At 40.4% G+C, this 18,394-nt stretch overlaps 1 protein-coding gene across 2 annotated transcripts in view; it reads right to left on the bottom strand.

Moving 5' to 3' along the window:
- Positions 1–16,560, bottom strand: part of LOC106783671 (probable serine/threonine-protein kinase yakA) — a 33,764-nt gene extending 17,204 nt beyond the window's left edge. The window contains exons 1-2 of one of the 2 annotated variants that reach the window (XM_014742430.1): positions 15,794–16,560; positions 1,273–1,559 (exon numbers count right to left, since the gene is read on the bottom strand). In XM_014742430.1, coding sequence (XP_014597916.1) covers positions 1,273–1,347 — 75 coding nt within the window. In that variant the 5' untranslated portion in view covers positions 1,348–1,559; positions 15,794–16,560. The remainder of the gene's footprint in view (positions 1–1,272; positions 1,560–15,793) is intronic. The other variant, XM_014742431.1, reaches the window with a different exon arrangement.
- Between the last annotated feature and the right edge of the window lie 1,834 nt (positions 16,561–18,394).

The raw sequence follows: 18,394 nt of genomic DNA, 5'->3' as shown, positions 1-18,394 counted from the left end.
CACGCGAACTTGGAAATGCAAACAAACGAACGAATAAATTGTTATAATTTCATTAAAACTAATTCTACTATACGATTTATATTCGTAATCGTGTTTAGGCTCGAGACCATAGAAGGCGTGGAAACAAAGCAAGGCGCGAAGAAACCACGATTCTCTGATATAATCCACGCGACTCTTATGTTAGCCTAACCATTCCCCTCTTTTCCCTCTTGGCTTCGTCCGCGATAAATAACTCTGACTATATCCAATTACATGAACTACAAAATATTCCATGCTCGATTATGCGACACCAAGAGATACGCGATCCATCTTTTCAAATGGATCGAATTTTTCAATATGGCGATTGCTTCGATAAAGATTTTGAGATTTTAAGCGAGAGACACACTTAAGTTAAGTTAATTACAAATTATAAAATTCTTATTAATACTTTCTGTGTGAAAGTTTTTAGTAAATCCGTACAAAAAGGATAGAAAGAGATGGAATTATTGTTAGCGAGTTGTTTTCAAATAACATCCCATTTATTGGTATCTCGAATAGAACATTAGGGTGAATTGGAGAACAAGAGTAAGGCAAAGTGCGCCATGTGGTACAAAAATAAAATTCGGCGGAGCGGGCGAACAGGCTAAAGCGCGTGAGCGTGAGCAAGAAGAGCCAAGGTTACGACGAGAACAGCTCGTGAAAGTCAAATTCGTTTGGGACGCAAATGAACCTGAAGAAGAATATGCTCTTTCTCTCTCTCTCTCTTTTTCCTTCTCTCTCTCCTCTCTTTTTCCTTCTTTCTCTCCTCTCTCTCTCTCTTTAAGAGAATTATATTTCTATTTTATTTTTTAAAAAAAAGAAGAAAAAAAACTCCTAAGAGAATTTCATAAAAAAAAAAGAAAAAAGCATTACTATAATTTCTCTTAGGAAAGAAATATCTCTCCTATAAAATTAAGACAAATTTCTTCAGGATTGCAAAATAATGTTGGGATCACATTTTGAAAATCCAAATGATTTTTTTTTAATCGATTGAAATTCATATTCGAGATTGGTTTTTCGTCGTCAACGTAGAGACACGCCGAGGACTGGCTGGCTCTTTCTCCGTTCCGTTGCTGCTGCCGCTGTTACTGTTATTTTTAACTCGACGCCGACGCGGCGAGTCCGTAGTCTAAAACCGTCTACCCTCCTTCCTCCCTGTAGGCTGCCTCGAGTCGCGCCATCATTTCCCCTCCCCTCCTTACCCCGCCGCCCCATCACACTCCTTCTATCTTTCTCTTCTCTTATATTCCTTACCTCTTCCACTCGTTCGTTCGTTCTTCTTCTTTGCTGCTTCTTCTCCTTCCTCTTCTTCCTCCTCTTTCCTTCCATTTCGTCAAGCTTCTCTCTTCCTCCCTATTTTAGAGGCCGCACGCACATTCGAAAGGGATCAAGCGTCTGGCCACGTATATTTCGAAACCTATTTTCAAAGTGGCGGGCCTTTCTATTTTGAAAGTCGTCTAGTCGTACGTCAGAGGCGCCACCGTCGTCGCGTAACTTTCCACGAAAGGAAAATGGAGATGTTACGTCAGTTCTTCCTACACCTACGATATATTCCAATAATATTAGATAGGAAAGAATTTTAAATTCGAAATCGTATAAGAAATAATGAAAGAAAAAGATGGCAAGAGTAAGAGAGAGAGAGAGAGAGAGAGAGAGAGAGAGAGAGAGAGAGAGAGAGACAGAAAGAAAAAGAGAGAGAGAGAGAGAGAGAGAGAGAAAGAAAAAGATCGCGAGTCGAGGAGAAAAGTACATTGGCGAGTCCGGCTCTCTCGTTTGCGTTAGCAAAGTGGGAGAAAATTCGTTTCGAAACTTCGGTTTCCCGCCAGTTGGCACAAAGCGGCAACGTCGAATCGCTTGCGTGGCTCGTTCGCCGGAACGACCAACGATACGGCTGAGTACATAAGCGCGAGAGAGCGAGCGAGAGAGAGCGAGAGAGAGAGAGAGAGAGGGAGGGAAAGAGAGAGAAGGAAGGAGAAACCTCGAAACGTGGCAACGCAGCATCAACACGTCGTAGGACTCGGTTCCGTGCTGATACCCACGCTCTCGAGCCATGCCGCGATGTCGCTTTTGCGCCGAGTAAAATACCTCTACCGGCGAGACTTTCTACTCGCAGGAATGGGGTTGTCGCCGTGAAAACGTTACGCGGGATAATACACTACGCCGTCTATGTGATTTATACATACTAACTCCTAAGGCTAGCGTTAACAACAACAACAACAACAACACAACGACTTCTCATCGGTGAAAGCTATGCGAATTGTGCGCGCCATTTTCAAATCTGTTCTATACAAAAAATATTCCAACTATGGAAATAAATTTATCTGATATCGTATTAAACACACATTGCATGCATTTTTATATTAATTGTATTTATTATAAGAGAAAATTGTAGATAATAAAAAATATGATGAAAAACTTCGCGGATATGATTTTTTTTTATATTTCCGTTTATAGAATTCAAACGAGATTTTTTTTTTAATTCTCCCAAAGTTCCCCGACGGAAATTGTTTGGCACGTCATAAAGTAGAAAACATTCTCAGTTAAATTCGAAAGGCTTTAGCCGAACGGCGTACCACCGGTCGTTTCTTCGCTGTCGGTCGGGGCAACTTTCTAGTTTAGCTGACGTGTATAGTGAGTTCGTTCGTCGTCGTCGTCGTAATGTATGAGCTCACGCGTATGTGTGCGTGTGTAGTCGCGCGCGCATTCGACGCAGGAGCGCGTCGGCCTTCGTCGAAGTGTTGAACGTATATACGTGAGAGAGTTCTTCGTCGAGCCAGGCTTTCTTTCTTTCTTTCTTTCTTTCTTTCTTTCTTTCTTTCTTTCTTTCTTTCTCTTTCTCTTTTTCTCTTTCTTTCTTTCTTTCTTTCTCTCTCTCTCTTTTTCTTTTTCTCTTTCTCTTTCTCTTTCTCTTTCTCTTTTTCTTTCTCTCTCTCCTTCTTATCTCTGTGTCGTTTGCGCTCGCGCGCGCATGAGCGTGGAGGAAAACTGGTTCCTGGAGAATAGAGCAACTACGCGTTACCAGCGCAAGAGGAACGAGAAACGAAACGAAATGAAAACCTCTCGACACCCTCGCACGCCAACCGTTTGCCTTAATGTTTGGTCGTCGTCGTCGTAGTTGTTGCCGTCGTTGTCCACCACACCGATGATCCTTTTTACATGCTACAGTATAATATATAGGTGGTGCATGTATACTAAATCTACATATAGATACATTTTATAGGACTAGCAAGGACAAACGGCAAGGTGTCCCTAGTCATCGTCATCGTTTTCGTTGTTGTCGTCGTCGTCATTGTCGTTCGTCGTCGACGTCCACGCTGATAAGCGTCCCGTTTTCCGAGCTTCGATCGAACACACGCTGCTATGTTATCGATCTCAATTCTATGAAAGCATTTCTCCTCCTTCATTGCTTCGGGGAGGATTTCAATCGTGTAAAAGAGAAAGAAAAAGAAAGAGAGAGAGAAACGTATTCGAAAATATACTTAAGACGTGTGTTAGCTTACACGTATCTCGATCTTTCTTTCTTTCTTAATTAGTATATTTGATAGATACCCTCTAAGAGGTATAAGCAGAAGGTCATCTTAGCGTTTCGCAAATAATCGAGTTAAAAAAGAGGCACGAGGCGGGTTGCGTGTCTCTAAGCAAAGATAACCCTGCTGCCTTACCGACCGAGCGTTCGTTGTACGTCCTCGTCTCGTCCTCGACGTCGACGTCGCTTCGCATGTAATCTTTCTCGTAATTCTCCTAGCGCTCCTTTTTTACTCCCCCTTTTTTACTCTCCTCCTCTAGCAGCGCTGCTGCTGCTGCTGCTATATACTTCCCTTCCAACTATTCCCAACCCCCTACTCCACAGCCCCACGCTCTTTCTTTCGCTCGACGACCTCTCACACGCGCTACGTACACCCACACAAGGACGACCATCCGCCTTCTCCACTACCCCTCCTCCCGCTGCCATCCTTATCCGACCGGAGGGTAGTTTTACCCTCGCAAGGGGGCAACGGGTTGATTGCACCGAAGGCCTCGCGTTTGGTAATCGACTCTCTCCACCTCCTCAACCTCCTCCACCTCTACCACTCTTCTCTTCTCCTCTCTTCTCTTTACCCTACGTCGTTCCATTTTACTCTCTCGTGTTCCAACGTTGGGATATCGCTCGATCTTTCTCTACCAGCATTCCCCTTTTTCCGCGCACCTCGCTCGATCTACCCCCTCTTTCACTGTAAAGAGTATGGGATAGGAAGAGAAGGAGGTAGAAGCAATGGTGGTGGCGGTGATAGTGGTGGTGGTGGTGGTGGTAGCGATAGAGGAGAAGAGAAAGAGAGGAGCAGTGTTGCCATGGCAACGCCCTATGCACAAGTAATGTGCCGCTCTTTGTCCGACACGTTCTACATCCTTCTCACGCTACCCCCACTCCCTTATCGGCGCTTTGCAGTACCCCCACTTTCGGGGCAAGTATCACGCTTCTGCGTACAGGGCCGTTCACGCACTACCGCCGTCTATCGACGATACCGCGAGGAGCCAGCCTTTCCACGAGGACGAATAACGGACGCTCTCGAAAGGAGAATACGAGACAACCGGCCAGCCAGCCAGCCAACCAGCCAGCCAGAAGGCTGGTAGGTAGACAATTCGAGTAAAATCGTCGTAAGAAAGTGGAGTGTAAAATCGACGGAGGGACATAATAGAAGAGCTGCATTAGCCGCGTAATCGCAAACGCGATTTTTTTCCCTCCCTCGATTACTCTAGGCTATCTATTTTCAAGAAATTTTCTTCCACTTAGATAGTATTCCTCTTACCCTATTTATATTTGAAAATATACGAGAAGAGAAAATTTCTATATCTCAGACACTTTAACGAAACATCATGCATCAGGGTTGGGTAAAAAACATAGGAAAAATAGGGGAAAAAGGGATGTTTGAATCGAGCGGTATAATTGCCGGCGTTACCACCAGCGCCGTATACCACACACTACTACCTACCGCTACTACTACCACTACTACTACTACTACACTAGGTATTACAACACTCTCCCCACCTCATCCCTCGAGATATAGATTTTCCGTTGGAGCCAAGCCACCGTTGGGAGACGTTCGGTTATAGGGGGCTTTGAAAAACGCGTCTTCTTGAAATTACCGACGGAGATAGATGAACGGGACGGAAAGATAGATACATATATAGAATCAAGTCGAAGGATAATAAGAAAAAGAAAGAAAAAAAGAAAGAAAGCCAAATGATACGAGGTAGGCAGGCAATAGTTTCCTACGTGTGTCCTTTTTCTTTTTACGCAACGACTAAGGAGAAGGAGGAGGAGAAGACCATCAATCGATCGATCGAGTTCGATTTCATCTTTATCATTTTTTTTCTAACCCTTTCTCGATTGGAACAAAATCAAGAAAAGAAAACTAATAAGAGCAGGTTGTGCGTGACAAAACGTTCTCGACAAATTCACCTTCGTGTTGTTACCTTAGTTGAATGTTCAAGAATAATGCAAACGAAGGAGTTGGTCGATAAGGATAGGAAAAAACAAGTGGAGAGAAAAAGGAGGTAGAGAGGGAGAGAAAGAGAGAAAGAGAGATATAGGAAAAAAGAAAGGGAGATAAAGAGATAGAGAAATGAAACGAGAAAGAAAATAAAGCAAAAAGAAAATAAAAGGAAAGCAAAAACAGAAGAAATGTAAAGAGGAAGAAGGGGGTAAAAGGATACTAATCGCATGATGATGCCGAAGAAACGAAGGTTTCGTTGGCGTCCGTGTGAAACTGGTTTGAGAGGATGTGATGCGGGTCTCTCGCACGCATACTGCTGCTTTCGAAGAGTCCACCTTGAAAATTCCTCCGAGGAGAGCGCGCGAGCACGTTCGCCATCAAGTAGAAGAGAAAGAGAGAAAGAGAGAGAAAGAAAAGAGTGAGTGTGTGTGAAAGACAGAAGCTATCTTCACACGCGCACGATCTGTTCTGTTGGTAGGAAAGAGAAGAAGAAGAGGTAAGATCAAGGCGTCCTTGCGCCGAGATGACCCATTTCAATGAAAACGTATACACACACACACAACGTACATGCGCGCATACGTGAACCTCATCGAAGTACTCGATGTTGAAAAGAAAAAAAAAAAAATCCAAAAAGAAAGGAAAAACAAAAGGAAAGAGAGTACAGAGAAGTGAAGTAGAGAAAGAAAAAAAAGAAAAGAAATCAAATAAAAGGCGTCGAGAGAGTGCGTGGCACGATTTATCTCTCTTTTCTCATTCTGAAATAATACATACGTTCCAAATTAGGTATACACCGTAAAGTATATATACAGGTACATATATATATATATAACGCGTGCGTTATGAACGAAAAAGAAAGAGAGAACTATACACATACACGTATATATTTATATATTTTGTGTGAGGCTAGCACGATATAACCTAGCCTAGCTAGGACATACATAAATATATAAATATATATATACATACATATGTATATATATATTGTATGTATGTATGTATGATTCACATATAAGTACACCTTTTATTATACATATATACGTTTATATATTAAATGTATATACAATTTATATACAATGTATATATATATATATATAATATAGCGCAGAAATAGAGGGGGTGGAGAAGGGGTTAGGGGCGTGGTGGTTCGCGAGAGAGTTCGTGGTAGAAGGAGCGGTGTGGGGGCAAGGGGGAATACAAGGGAGAAGAGAAGGAAGAGAGAGGGGTGGCGACCGTTCGATAGCGGACGCACGTGGCCGTACTTCTCGAAGCCGCCACCGTGGCGCCAATGTCCTATTAACCCTCGGCAAGCACCACCCACGCAGCCACCCCTTAGAGCGTCGCGCGCAGGCGTCTAACTTACTTAAAGGACACTGACTCCTACGCCGCGACGCTCCTTCTTTTTTTCCCCTTTTTTTACCCTTCCTTTTGCCCCTTTTTCCCCTTCTTTTTTCCTTTTCTCTTCTGCTCCTCTCTTTTTTCTTGTTTTTTTTTAAATTTTATTTTTCTACCTATCTCTCTCTCTCTCTTACTTTCTCTCTCCCTCTCCTATTTTTTGTTCCCTCTATTTCTTTTCTTTCTTTCCTCGATCACTGAGAATAACGTTGATCGATGCCGCCGTCTTCTTCCCACGTCATCTCGTTCTTTCCTTTTCCTAATTTTATTCTTTTCCTTCTTTCTGTTCTATATATTCGCGTTAGGGAAGGAAAAAAAATCGTGGACGTAGTATTTGTAAGGATATTATTTTCGGGTTTTTTCCAGGTATGAAAAATAAAGAAATAAAGAGAGAAAAAATAGGGAGAGAGAGAGAGAGAAAGAGAGAGAGAGAGAGAAATGATATTGCTGACACGATGCTGCTGCTGCTGCTGTCTTTCTCCAGAGGTTACGAGTGGGATACTAGTATGTGTGTTATATATATATATGTATATATAGAGAGAGAGAGAGAGAAAGATATAGAAAAAGAGGACGAAGAGAGCTTACGTAACGTCGCGACGCTTCGCAAGGAAATAAAAACGAAAAAAAAAGAGGAATTAAAAAGAGAAAGATAGATAGATAGATAGAAAGATAAATAGATAGATAAATAGATAGAGAGAGAAAGAAAACTAGTCGACGTAACGTGGTTCACGTGCTTAGACGCACTCTTAGAGTTTTGATTTTTTATCAACTTAAAAATCTTTGATTTGGAAAGTATTTAATTGTAAGTATAATTAAGTAATAGTAATTGTTACATAATAAACGTGATAATAATAAGATATGAGAAAACAATGAATGACATATATATGGATATTAGAGTGGAATCTTTGGAAAAATATTACAATAGTAATCGTAAGTAGCTGCTAACCCTGTCGCAGTAGCAGTCGATTTCGATTTCGATTTCAATGGCGTATGTGGATGAAAAAGGTGCGACGACGACGTCGACGTCGATCCTGAGAGAAGAGAGACCGAGGAGCCGACGCCGTCGGCGTCGACGACGGCGACCAAGTGAATTGCGTAACACCGGCGACGCGGGCGTAAGCTTGCTCTGACTCTCCCGATAAGCACCCCCCACCACCTGGACCCTCCAAAGGTTCGCGTTACGTGTGTGCGGCCTCGATACGTGATACCACTCGACTCGCTCGCACTCACTCGCGCGCGCACACCCGACCGCTGTTCTCTTACAAAGAGAAAGAGAGATAGAAACAACAAAAAAAATACAGATACAGATAAAGAGAAAGAGAGAAAGAGAGAGAGAAAGAGAGAAAGAGGGAAGACAAGTTAGATGGACACGAATAGAATGCGACTCCTACGCGTTCCACCTCGAACACCCCACACCCTGCCGCCACCCTGTTCATCCATTAGAAAAAGAAAGAGAGCAAGAGAAAAAGATAAAAAAAGAGAGACTCTGAGAACTGCTGCCACCTGAGCGTGATTCTTTAAAACCAACTATTCTTTTCCTCCTCCTTTTCTCTCTCTCTCTCCCTCTTTCTTTTTCTGCCTCTATCACACATATTAAATTGCATATTTTATTAGATATTTTAATAATACTGTAGATATATAAATAGGTTTGTAGATTTGTTTACAATTATAATTTTTCATCCTTTGTTCTCTCTCTCTCTCTCTCTCTCTCTCTCTCTCTCTCTCTCTCTCTCTCTCTTTCTCTCTTTCTCTCCACTAATCTACCCCCTACCCTCTATCCTCTCTCTCTTGTAAATTTCTTCCTTAACATATCTCTTCTTCTCTTCTTCTCTCCTTCTTTATCTTTTTTTTTATTTAAAATGTATAAATGAGAAAGACAAAATAAACAAAACTGGATTAAACCTTAGCTTCAATTTTCGATTCTAAACAGATACACAATAGACTAATTCTGAATCTCGAGGGAGTCTCGACATAACCGAAAATAGATAGGAACGCGAATTGAACGAATACGGTTCTTCCTTCTGCAATGCAGTGGTTCCAAAGCAAAGTTTCCAAAGAGAAAGAGAGAAACAGAGAGAGAGAAAAATATATAGATAGAAAGAAAGAACGATCAAGGTGGTGTCGCAGAAGGCGACCGACTGTCTAAGATCGAATACACAGTGTTTCATTCGATCGAATCGAATCGCGGAATCGAACCTGTCTCTCTCTCTTTCTCTTTAAGAGAAGTATACCCGTCGATAGAAGGACAGGGGGAGGAGCAGGAGAATGGGGAAGCATACCGACGACCAAGAGAGACAGAGAGAGAAACTCTGAGGCACGTGCTACCGAAAGGAGTGGTGGGAATGTAAGTTATGCGCAGCACGTGATCTTCGAAGATCCGTCCGAGCGTTTCTTCAGGGGACGTGTCTCTCTTTCTCTCTCATGTATATATATATATACAAACACCGCACACACGTATATATATACAGTTAGTATATTTGCGAGTACGTCCAAGTAGACGGTGCTTCGCGGTCCCCACGTGGGGGCAGAGAGAACGATGCTTTTTTCCGATACCGTCGACCTACTGCGAAAGGTGGTGGAAAGTGTGTGTGTGTGTTGAGAGAGAGAGAGAGAGAGAGAGAGAGAGAGAGAGAAAGAGAGACGAGAGAAGAGGAGGAGGAGGTGGAGATAGAGGAGGACGAGCACGATGCACCCAGTCGCGTTACTTCCTCCACGTGTGTTTCGCACGTCGTCGCATGCCAGCCCTTTACAAACATGTGTGTTTGTTTATATGTATATGTCATGTTGGAAAAGTGTTTGTTTGTTACGCGGAATAATTAGAGACCTGTTGGATATATCTCTAAAAGCTTTCGTTAGTTACTTTTGTCACGAAGATTAGAAATAATCTATGGTTCAGGTTATATTTCTTTTTTTCTACACCAATAAGTAATTCGGGATAATAAATTATGATTAGGAATGAATGAATGAATGAATATAAATGTGTAATATCTTTAGGAGAGATTGACACTTTGTTGCATGGTTGAAAATAAATTGTTGCTTAGATCAAACATTATCAAAAAATTGAATTATATGCATGATAATAAGTATAAGAATTATTAAATCTGATAGATATGAAAGAGATGTGATCGCATAATACGATAGTTGATTTAATCGAAATGCACGAGTATAGTTCATGTCTAATTTGATCAGAAAATTAATTGTACGGTAATGGGGGATAAATCTCTGATTTGAAATATGAATAAACGAGTGTAGTTTTTCTTTAACACGATGAAAAATTCATTTTATGTTAATGAAAAAGAATTTGAAGCTTGATGAAATATGAAAAATTTGACGGTTTAATAATCTCGATAGTTGATCCAATCGAAATGTACGAGTTTGGAGTCTATATGTGTCCGTGTATTTGATTTTAACTCGTGGCAATGAAACAACACACGCAGGAGTGCTTGACTCTCGTCAATGGAGATTACTTGGTCGTTACTCGTTTATGGCTGGCACGTACCTACCCATGGAAGAAAACAATGGGGGATTTTAAAGAGCGAAAAATGAGGGTACGATTTCGCAGGTAGACAGAAGAGAGACGTGTTAATTCGAAAAGGGTTAAGAGAGGGAGAGGGAGAGAGAGAGAGAGAGAGAGAAAGTTAGACAGATCAAACACAACATAGAAGAGCAAGAAAAATAAAAAAAATAAAAAAATAGGGAAAGGAATCCACATTGACATTGCTATATCTTTGAATGTGTCAAAGAATAATAATAAGAATAAGAAATGTACCAGCGGGGGGTTCGTGGTTAAAAAAAGCAAAGAAAGAACACTTAGGGGATCGATACAGCACCTGCTACTGCAGTTATTCTTACGAAGAACGTGTTAGATGACAAAAACTCTAGTAAAAGAGTGGTCCTATAAGTAGTAGTTCATCTTAACGTTATGGTACAGGTGTTATTATTCGTCTTTTGTTATGCGGTATAAGCAGGGGAGAAAAGGAAAATGAAGAAGAAATAAAAAGATCAAGGTAATAGACAACGATCAACTTACAAAATACAAAAAGACTCGCAAATTAGTCTCTATCCAAATACAAGCTTAAAAGAGGACAACAGCAGGGTCTCTAAAAGCAGGAAGAAAAATATATTATGGTTAGGGTGAGGAAGGTTATGCGGTTTATGTGGGTATATCGATGATCAACCTTTTCATTGTGTGTGCGTTAACCTTAACCTACCGCAAAGTGTCTGCCATTTCTCTTTCTTTCTTTCTCTCTCTCTCTCTCTTTATCCCTTCTAGTTTCTTAGAAAAATCCATCGGGAGTGTAGAGTGTGGAAGCCTAAGTGTTATCGATATCCTCCACCTTTCTTCTACTCCGAAAGCGTGCGTAGGCACGTGTCGCGTGCTACCTACGCTATTCCTAACGGTTACCACGGGATATCTCGTGGTCTTGCCTTTTCTTCTTTCTGTTTTCACGACACGACGACAACCAAAAGACTACGCGTATGTCTTCTACAGGTACTTACAACACATATGTACACGTACCGTTATCGCGACTCACGAAGTGCTTTGATTCCGTTCTTAGGTTTTACGCATCAACGGAGAATTACCTCGCTATTGTTGGTTCCACTGATAAATCTTATGTGCCAATTATACGCTACTTGTACACACTAATACACAAAGAGAAAGATAGAGATAGAATTTAGATCAAGATTGATAGATAGATGCTATAGTTCGTTTTCTCTGTTTGCAGTAAAACGCAAGTTGCATCGGGTAGACGAAGAAAGGGTTCATGCAAGAGGAGGAAAAGAGACACAGTAATCAGTTAGATAAAGATAGAAAGATAAAAGTTAATCATTTTCAGTAGTTGCAGCAGTTAAAAGCATAGTTTGGATGAACCTGAGAGAAGATGTGCTGGACGAATGGGCTCATGCATGCAAGAAGAGGAAAAAGGGACACGGTATTAAATATTAATGGAGTATAAATCGTATGATTATACACTAATTATAGATAGAAATAGAAAGAGAAAGATAGATGTTAGTCATTATCAATGGTTACAATGAAATGCAACTTGCGGGACGGACCAACGATGGAGAAGGGGTGAACGAAGAGGTGGACGAAGGGGTTCGTGCAAGAGAACACAGACACAGGGGAAGGAGTTTAACAGAAAGAGAGAGAGAGATAGATAGAAGCGGCCTTTCCAACAGGCCGAGGCGCCACGTGCTTTTCGCGGTGAAACTATGCGGCCGCACTACCCGCACCGAATTTATGAATGGGAGAAGCCTATTGACAGATCAGCGCATACCGTCCGATAACTCTACGGACAACACATCTCCCTACCCGTTTCAAGCAGGCTTTTCAAATGAACTATAACAAACCGATTATTTACACGTTTCAAATAAACTGCTTGCTTGCTCTCCCAATTATTTTTCTATTCACGTTCGTTCAACAACCTTCTTATCCTTTGTTTAATCTTTCTCGTGTTTATTTGTTCATGCGCTTGAAGAAATACAATATTTGAAACGTTAACCTTTAAACATTTAGTTTTTTCCATTGCAATTACGTTTATCGACACGTTCAAAGCTTGCTTTTAAACGTATAGTTTTTTACGATTATCTTTCGAAAATGCACAGTGCGTATAATAGTGGATTTTATGTTGTATGCGTGTGCATATGCGTCATATGTGTATCAATGAGCGTACTACAAAACGATGAAGTACTTGCGTCACCCGAGAACTTATGTAAATATATAGAACTTTTCGTTTATAATAGGTTACATTTTCGAGATTTTTCTCTCTCTTTCCCCCCATGAGGGTACTTCTCGCTTTTTTGGTCCTATGTATTTTTCGAAAATATTTTTTTTCAGGATATATTTTTCGATAAGGGTCTATGAAGTTAAGCTTTGCCAAATTTTGTAGGAAAATTATTGAAGAGAAAATATTATGTTCAGTGTTTTTCTGCTAAGTTTTATGCGCGTCAATTTTGTTAGCCACAAAAAAATTGCGCGAACATTTGTTTTAAGATTTATTTTATATCACAATTAAACTTCTCTATTATATAATAAATCACGTAATGAAGTTTCTAAGAAGAAAAAAATTAAAAATAGAATGATTTATATTATAAAATATATATAAATCATCAAATAAATTTGGACAAATTTCTGATTTACAAATAGTTTATTGTCAGTATTATTATTATCCTAAAATACGTACAATTAAATGTACAGTAAATTATATTAAACTATTAACATTTCTGATACACCTGCCGTCGGAAAGTCGAAAGATGAAACGCTTTGACGAATTACGATAGGAAAATATTTTATTTTCTAATCAATATAATCTAAATTCATATTTCTTTTATTCAAAATGATTAATTTAAAAATATCCAAAATCAAGATAATAAGAATACAATGAATCTCGTTGAGGAAATTGTCAAATTACTAGTACTGCTAGTCTTAATACCAGTACTATTAGAAATGAACAACTTACTTCATGTCGAATTTCTACGAGTAATTCGTGAACCATCGTTGAACAATTCCGATCAACAGCGGATGCAGTATTAGTTTGTTAGAACTTCTCTCTCTCTCTCTCTCTCTTTCTTGTGCAATGGTCGAATGACTATACCCAGATAAATCCTTCGAAACTTTCATCAATTTCGTCCTGTCCCTCTTTCCCTACTACTTGATACTTTCGCAAAAGGAACATAAGTTTTCTTCAAAGGAACATAATTTTGATAATCGAATGAATCGATGAGAACCGATAGAAATAGTTACTGGTAAATAACATTATCTTTTTTCTTTGTTTCTCTCTCTCTCTCTCTTTCTTTCTCTCTATCAGATCAAAGAATTATTTTTATTATACGTAAGAGTGAAAATCGAATCTGAAGAAGTAGAATGATGACGAAAAAAAAGGAACGACATCGGTGGATCGTCGAAAATAAATGAAACGAAGTAAGTTTAGCACCGAATTTTTTCCGAACGTTGTATTTCCAATAACTGGACGCGACGGAAAAAATTTAACATCTTTAGTATATCTCAATCTTGGACATTGGTCTAACCTTATACCCATCCTTTCAAAATATATTATTGAATATATTATTATCAGAAAAAGAGAAGAAATACGAAAACAATATGAAATATATGCAAAAACTAGTCATTCGATCCAAAGTGTATGTGTGTGAGAGAGAGAGATGAAAGAGCAAAAACGGGTAGGATATATAAAAAAAAATTGTGTATACAATTTTCTAAAAAAACATCCTTGCGAGATAAGAAAAAATAGAGAAAGATAAAGATCAAGATAAAAAGAAAGAAAGAAAGAAAGAAAGAAATAAATAAATAAAGAAAATAAGAGAGAAAGAGAGGATTCGGGTTGTTGTCGTCGTAGTAACCATGACTACGATGCCCCCTCGGTGGTTGGTCATAAACGTGCCCACCTCCTTTGGCCACCTCCACTGGTACCATATCACCTCCTCTCTACCATCAACCAACACCACACCAGCAGAACCAGCAGAGCTCGAAGAGAGTCGAGTGAGCGTTTTCTCTACGGCGCCGGTGGCCAAGTAAAGAAGAAGAAGAAGAAAACGAAGAAGAAGAAGAAGAAGAAGAAGAAGTAGAAGAAGAAGAAGAAGAAGAATAAAAAGAAGAAGAAGAGGAAGAGGAGCCAGCCTCCAGCTATCTCTCTCTCTTTCTCTCTCACGCGCCGCTACTTTACCCCCACCTAGCGGGCAAACGGCGACCCACGACCCAGCGTCGCTGCCATAGTCACCTCACAGCGCATTCCCCCCCACCACCCCTCGCAAATACATCTATCGTGTCGAACGCGCGAGCGCAACTTACACACGCACACACATATATATATCTTACACACGATTCTTTCTCTCTTTTTCTCTCTTTTTGCTACCCCCCTCTCTTTTTATACGTTATCATCGGTGCCGCCGTCATCGTCGCTGTCGCCGTTCTCTACTGTCTCTCCCCCCTCCCCGCCCCCTCCTCTCCTGCTATTCGTCCACCTCCACCCAACTCTTCCTCTTCGTACTACACCTCTCTGATCCAACTCTCCTACCCTCCGCGCCACCACCCCACAGCCCCAGGCCAAGGAAACGCGGGATCGCTTCGAATTCAAACTACCGAACACGAGGTTACCACGCGTCAAATCTGACACACGTACTACTACTCGATCTGTTTACGCGCTCTCAGTTCTTACCCAATTTTAATCTACCTGAATCCTTATTTATTCCTTTGCATTACTTTTCTACTCTGCCTTTCTACAGGAGGATTCTACATTCCTTCCTTCCTTTCTTTCTTTCTTTCTTTTTACGTTTTAGGAAATTAGATTTAAAAATAAATATATTTTGTTCTATACGTTTTATATAAAGGAGGTAGATAAGAGAATGGTTTTTTCTTCCGAGTAACACGAGAATCGTTGTAATCGAAATTTCGTGATCGAATATTGGCGTCGTCGAGGTATTTTTTCTCATTCTCGATTGAATTTATTTTAATGTATTTTTGAATAAAACGCGACGGTAGATTTCTAATGCGAAGATATTAGAATTTGAAAAACGATGGGGAAAAGTAAATTGAGAAATATATTATGTGGAAAGATGGCGAGAATATACGAAGGAAGTTCGTTTCGTCTCGCCGTCGGCCGATCGACCAGCGACGGTCGCAATTCCTCTCTCTCTCTCTCTCTCCCTCTCTCTCTTTCTTTCTTTCTCTTTCTTTCTTTCTCTCTCTCTCTTTCGCTGCTGTTTTTTCCCGTTTGCCTAACGACTCGATAAATCATGAAGAAAGAAAGAAGAATATCGTAGGAACGTAGACCATGGTTGGTGGTTACGATTGACAATGACAATGATGAGAACAAAGTGTAAGAATCCGAGGAAACCAAGCAAGCAATCATTCAATCATCCAACCAACGAACAGGATCTTGCACGACACTCACCTGACCAACGTCGCACCACATTATTATTTCGCTGGCACCGACGACAGCATCTTGATTCGCTCGTGCACCATACACAGTTAGTCTCGATGGTAGCTCGGTTCTCAAGTGAGGAAACACGTTTGGGGTGGAATCGAGATTCCACCAGGGCCGCAGCGAGCGTAGTCGCTGCCGTCCGTCCACTGATCCGGCTTCTTCTTCTTCTTCTTCTTTTTATAAAGTTATCAATCCTTACTTTTATCACACGTAACAACACCACAAATGTGTCCCACTGTCTTTCTTTAAACACTCGACTATATTTGATATCTTCAACAATTACTTTCTATTTGCCTCATCAACGTGTTGAGACACTATACTTGAGTTCTTCAGTTCTATTTGTCGTCGTTGTGTTCTAGTCGTTCGAATCTCCGTTCGAGAAGAAGAAAATGATTGGATCCACGCCCGAAAAATATATCTCTCTTTATCGTTGAAACACAGTGTGTATTTTAACTCACCCGTTTCAGCTATCAATATTATTTTATATACGGTCTTTTAATTTCTCCTTTTATTCGTCACCAACTCTATTCGTCCTCATCTCGTAATATAGTAGTAGTAGTAATAATAATAATAATAATACATATCACACAACACGATGTCCACACCGAGTTAAACGATAAATATACGACGCGAGTCTCAGCTACACGACTGCCGAGTTGCGGCTAGCTGGCCATGCAAAGCATTACTGAGATACTCTGGCAAAACAGTCCTCGGCCGAGTGCCGCCGCTCGGTTTTCCCCCGAGTACGACTTCGTCCCTTTCCGTAGATGTTCGGCCCACCTGCACTACCGAGCAGTACCGTATCTACCCATATACCGTACCCTGCGTATATTCTTCGATCTATTTACTCTTCTCTCTGCAAGTATCATACGAATCCAATATTATTCCTTTTATTTTACCTTATATTTATCAAGATCCTGATCTACAAGAGAGATCATTCAACATTCTCTAATCCCAAATATTTTTTTTCTTTTTTCTCACAAAACACGCAATCATTTATCATGTATTTCATTTACTTTTCTCTTATCGTCGTTAAATTTTCACCGAAGATCTCTCTCCTTCTTTCTCTCTCTCACTCTCTGGGAATACTTTTTAAACGATAGGTAGACACGTGCGCGCGTACATATACAAAGTATTATCTCCTCCCGCGTGATCGATCAACGTTCTTTGTGAATGAAACGTCTACGGAAAGGGCTCCCGTTATCATCGATCGAGGTTGTAAAATTCTAATGACTGCTTCGAGACTCCGTGCCTCCGAGGATAGGAGATAACTCTTATTATATCGTCTAAAGGATATTCCCGTTGTAAATCCTGATGCGAGTGGAACGACTAACGCGTGCATACCAGTTTCATCAAAGAAAAAAAAAAGGAAAAAGATTGTTTTGGAATACAAAAACATCCTTTCCCTTTTTACATTGTTTTCAGCTGATCGACGGTGTTTTCCTGTTCAAGCTTTTTACTACTTTCTGTTACTACTATTACTACCAACTACTACGCATTTTTTTCACAAATACGAACGACTCGACGATATTATCCATCGTCCGTGCAGGAGAGTTTTGGCTTTTAATAAATTACATATAAAACTCTATTGTATGCCAAACGACGCGGCATATTGTCCGCGTTCGAATGGGAGATTTCGTTTAAGCGGATGGCCGAGCTCTATTCACGCCTCGTAAATTAACTGTATAATTAATATTGAATATTCCCCGATTGTTTATATACCTTTCAGTATTTTCTGTAAAAGGAAGTGCATTATTTAATCCCGAGCGTTCGACGTGCGAGTGAGTCTCTTGTATTTATTAAAGTCCATTATTGATTATTTTCAATACGTAAAAAGAAACAAAAGGAAAATCGAAAATAAAATAATCAAAAGAAAGAAAGAAAAAAAAAAAGAATCCACGTTTCAACATTCGGAGAGTAAAATTTGCATTTTAATATTAATATAATAAAGAAATTACAATTTATTTGTATGTTAATATACATCTCGCTTAAACTCGGGTAAATAAATTTAATATATTATACGTTAATAAGAACAAAATGGAGACGAAAAGAAAATGATATTATATAAAAAGAAATAAAAAAAAATAAAATAAAAGAATAAGATTAATAATTGGTCGGGGCCCCCCGAAATTGAGGTAATATTTTTCAGAGAAACTGACGCGTTGGTAGATACGGACCTGAGACGGTTGGGCGTATACGACAAAGAGCCTAAGAACGTTAGCGCTCGACTAAGACCTCGACGAGCCGCTTCGCTCCACCCCGCTACCGCTCGGCTTCGTTCGGCTCAGTTCGACTATATCGCTCGTGTTCTCTCTCTCATTCTCTCTCTCTTTCTCTCTCTCTCTCTCTCGCTCGTTGAACGCTCGACGGAGCCTTCCAACGGCAGAGCGGTAGCTTCGCGTAGCTTCGTTCGCGCGCCACCTTCTATACGTACAAGAGGGTAAGAAAATTCACCGTCAACATTTTTATTCTCTGTTGGTCGAACGGCGATCGTCAACGGGACGTCTCGAGCGCGATCCAAGACTTCGTTTGAAGCTACATCGATGTAAGTTCATAGCTAACTTCCTC

This window comes from Polistes canadensis, unplaced genomic scaffold, assembly GCF_001313835.1.
Source record: "Polistes canadensis isolate GaletaPanama2010 unplaced genomic scaffold, ASM131383v1 scaffold_24, whole genome shotgun sequence".
Classification (NCBI taxonomy): domain Eukaryota; kingdom Metazoa; phylum Arthropoda; class Insecta; order Hymenoptera; family Vespidae; genus Polistes; species Polistes canadensis.
This window is presented reverse-complemented; position numbering and strand designations above follow the sequence as displayed.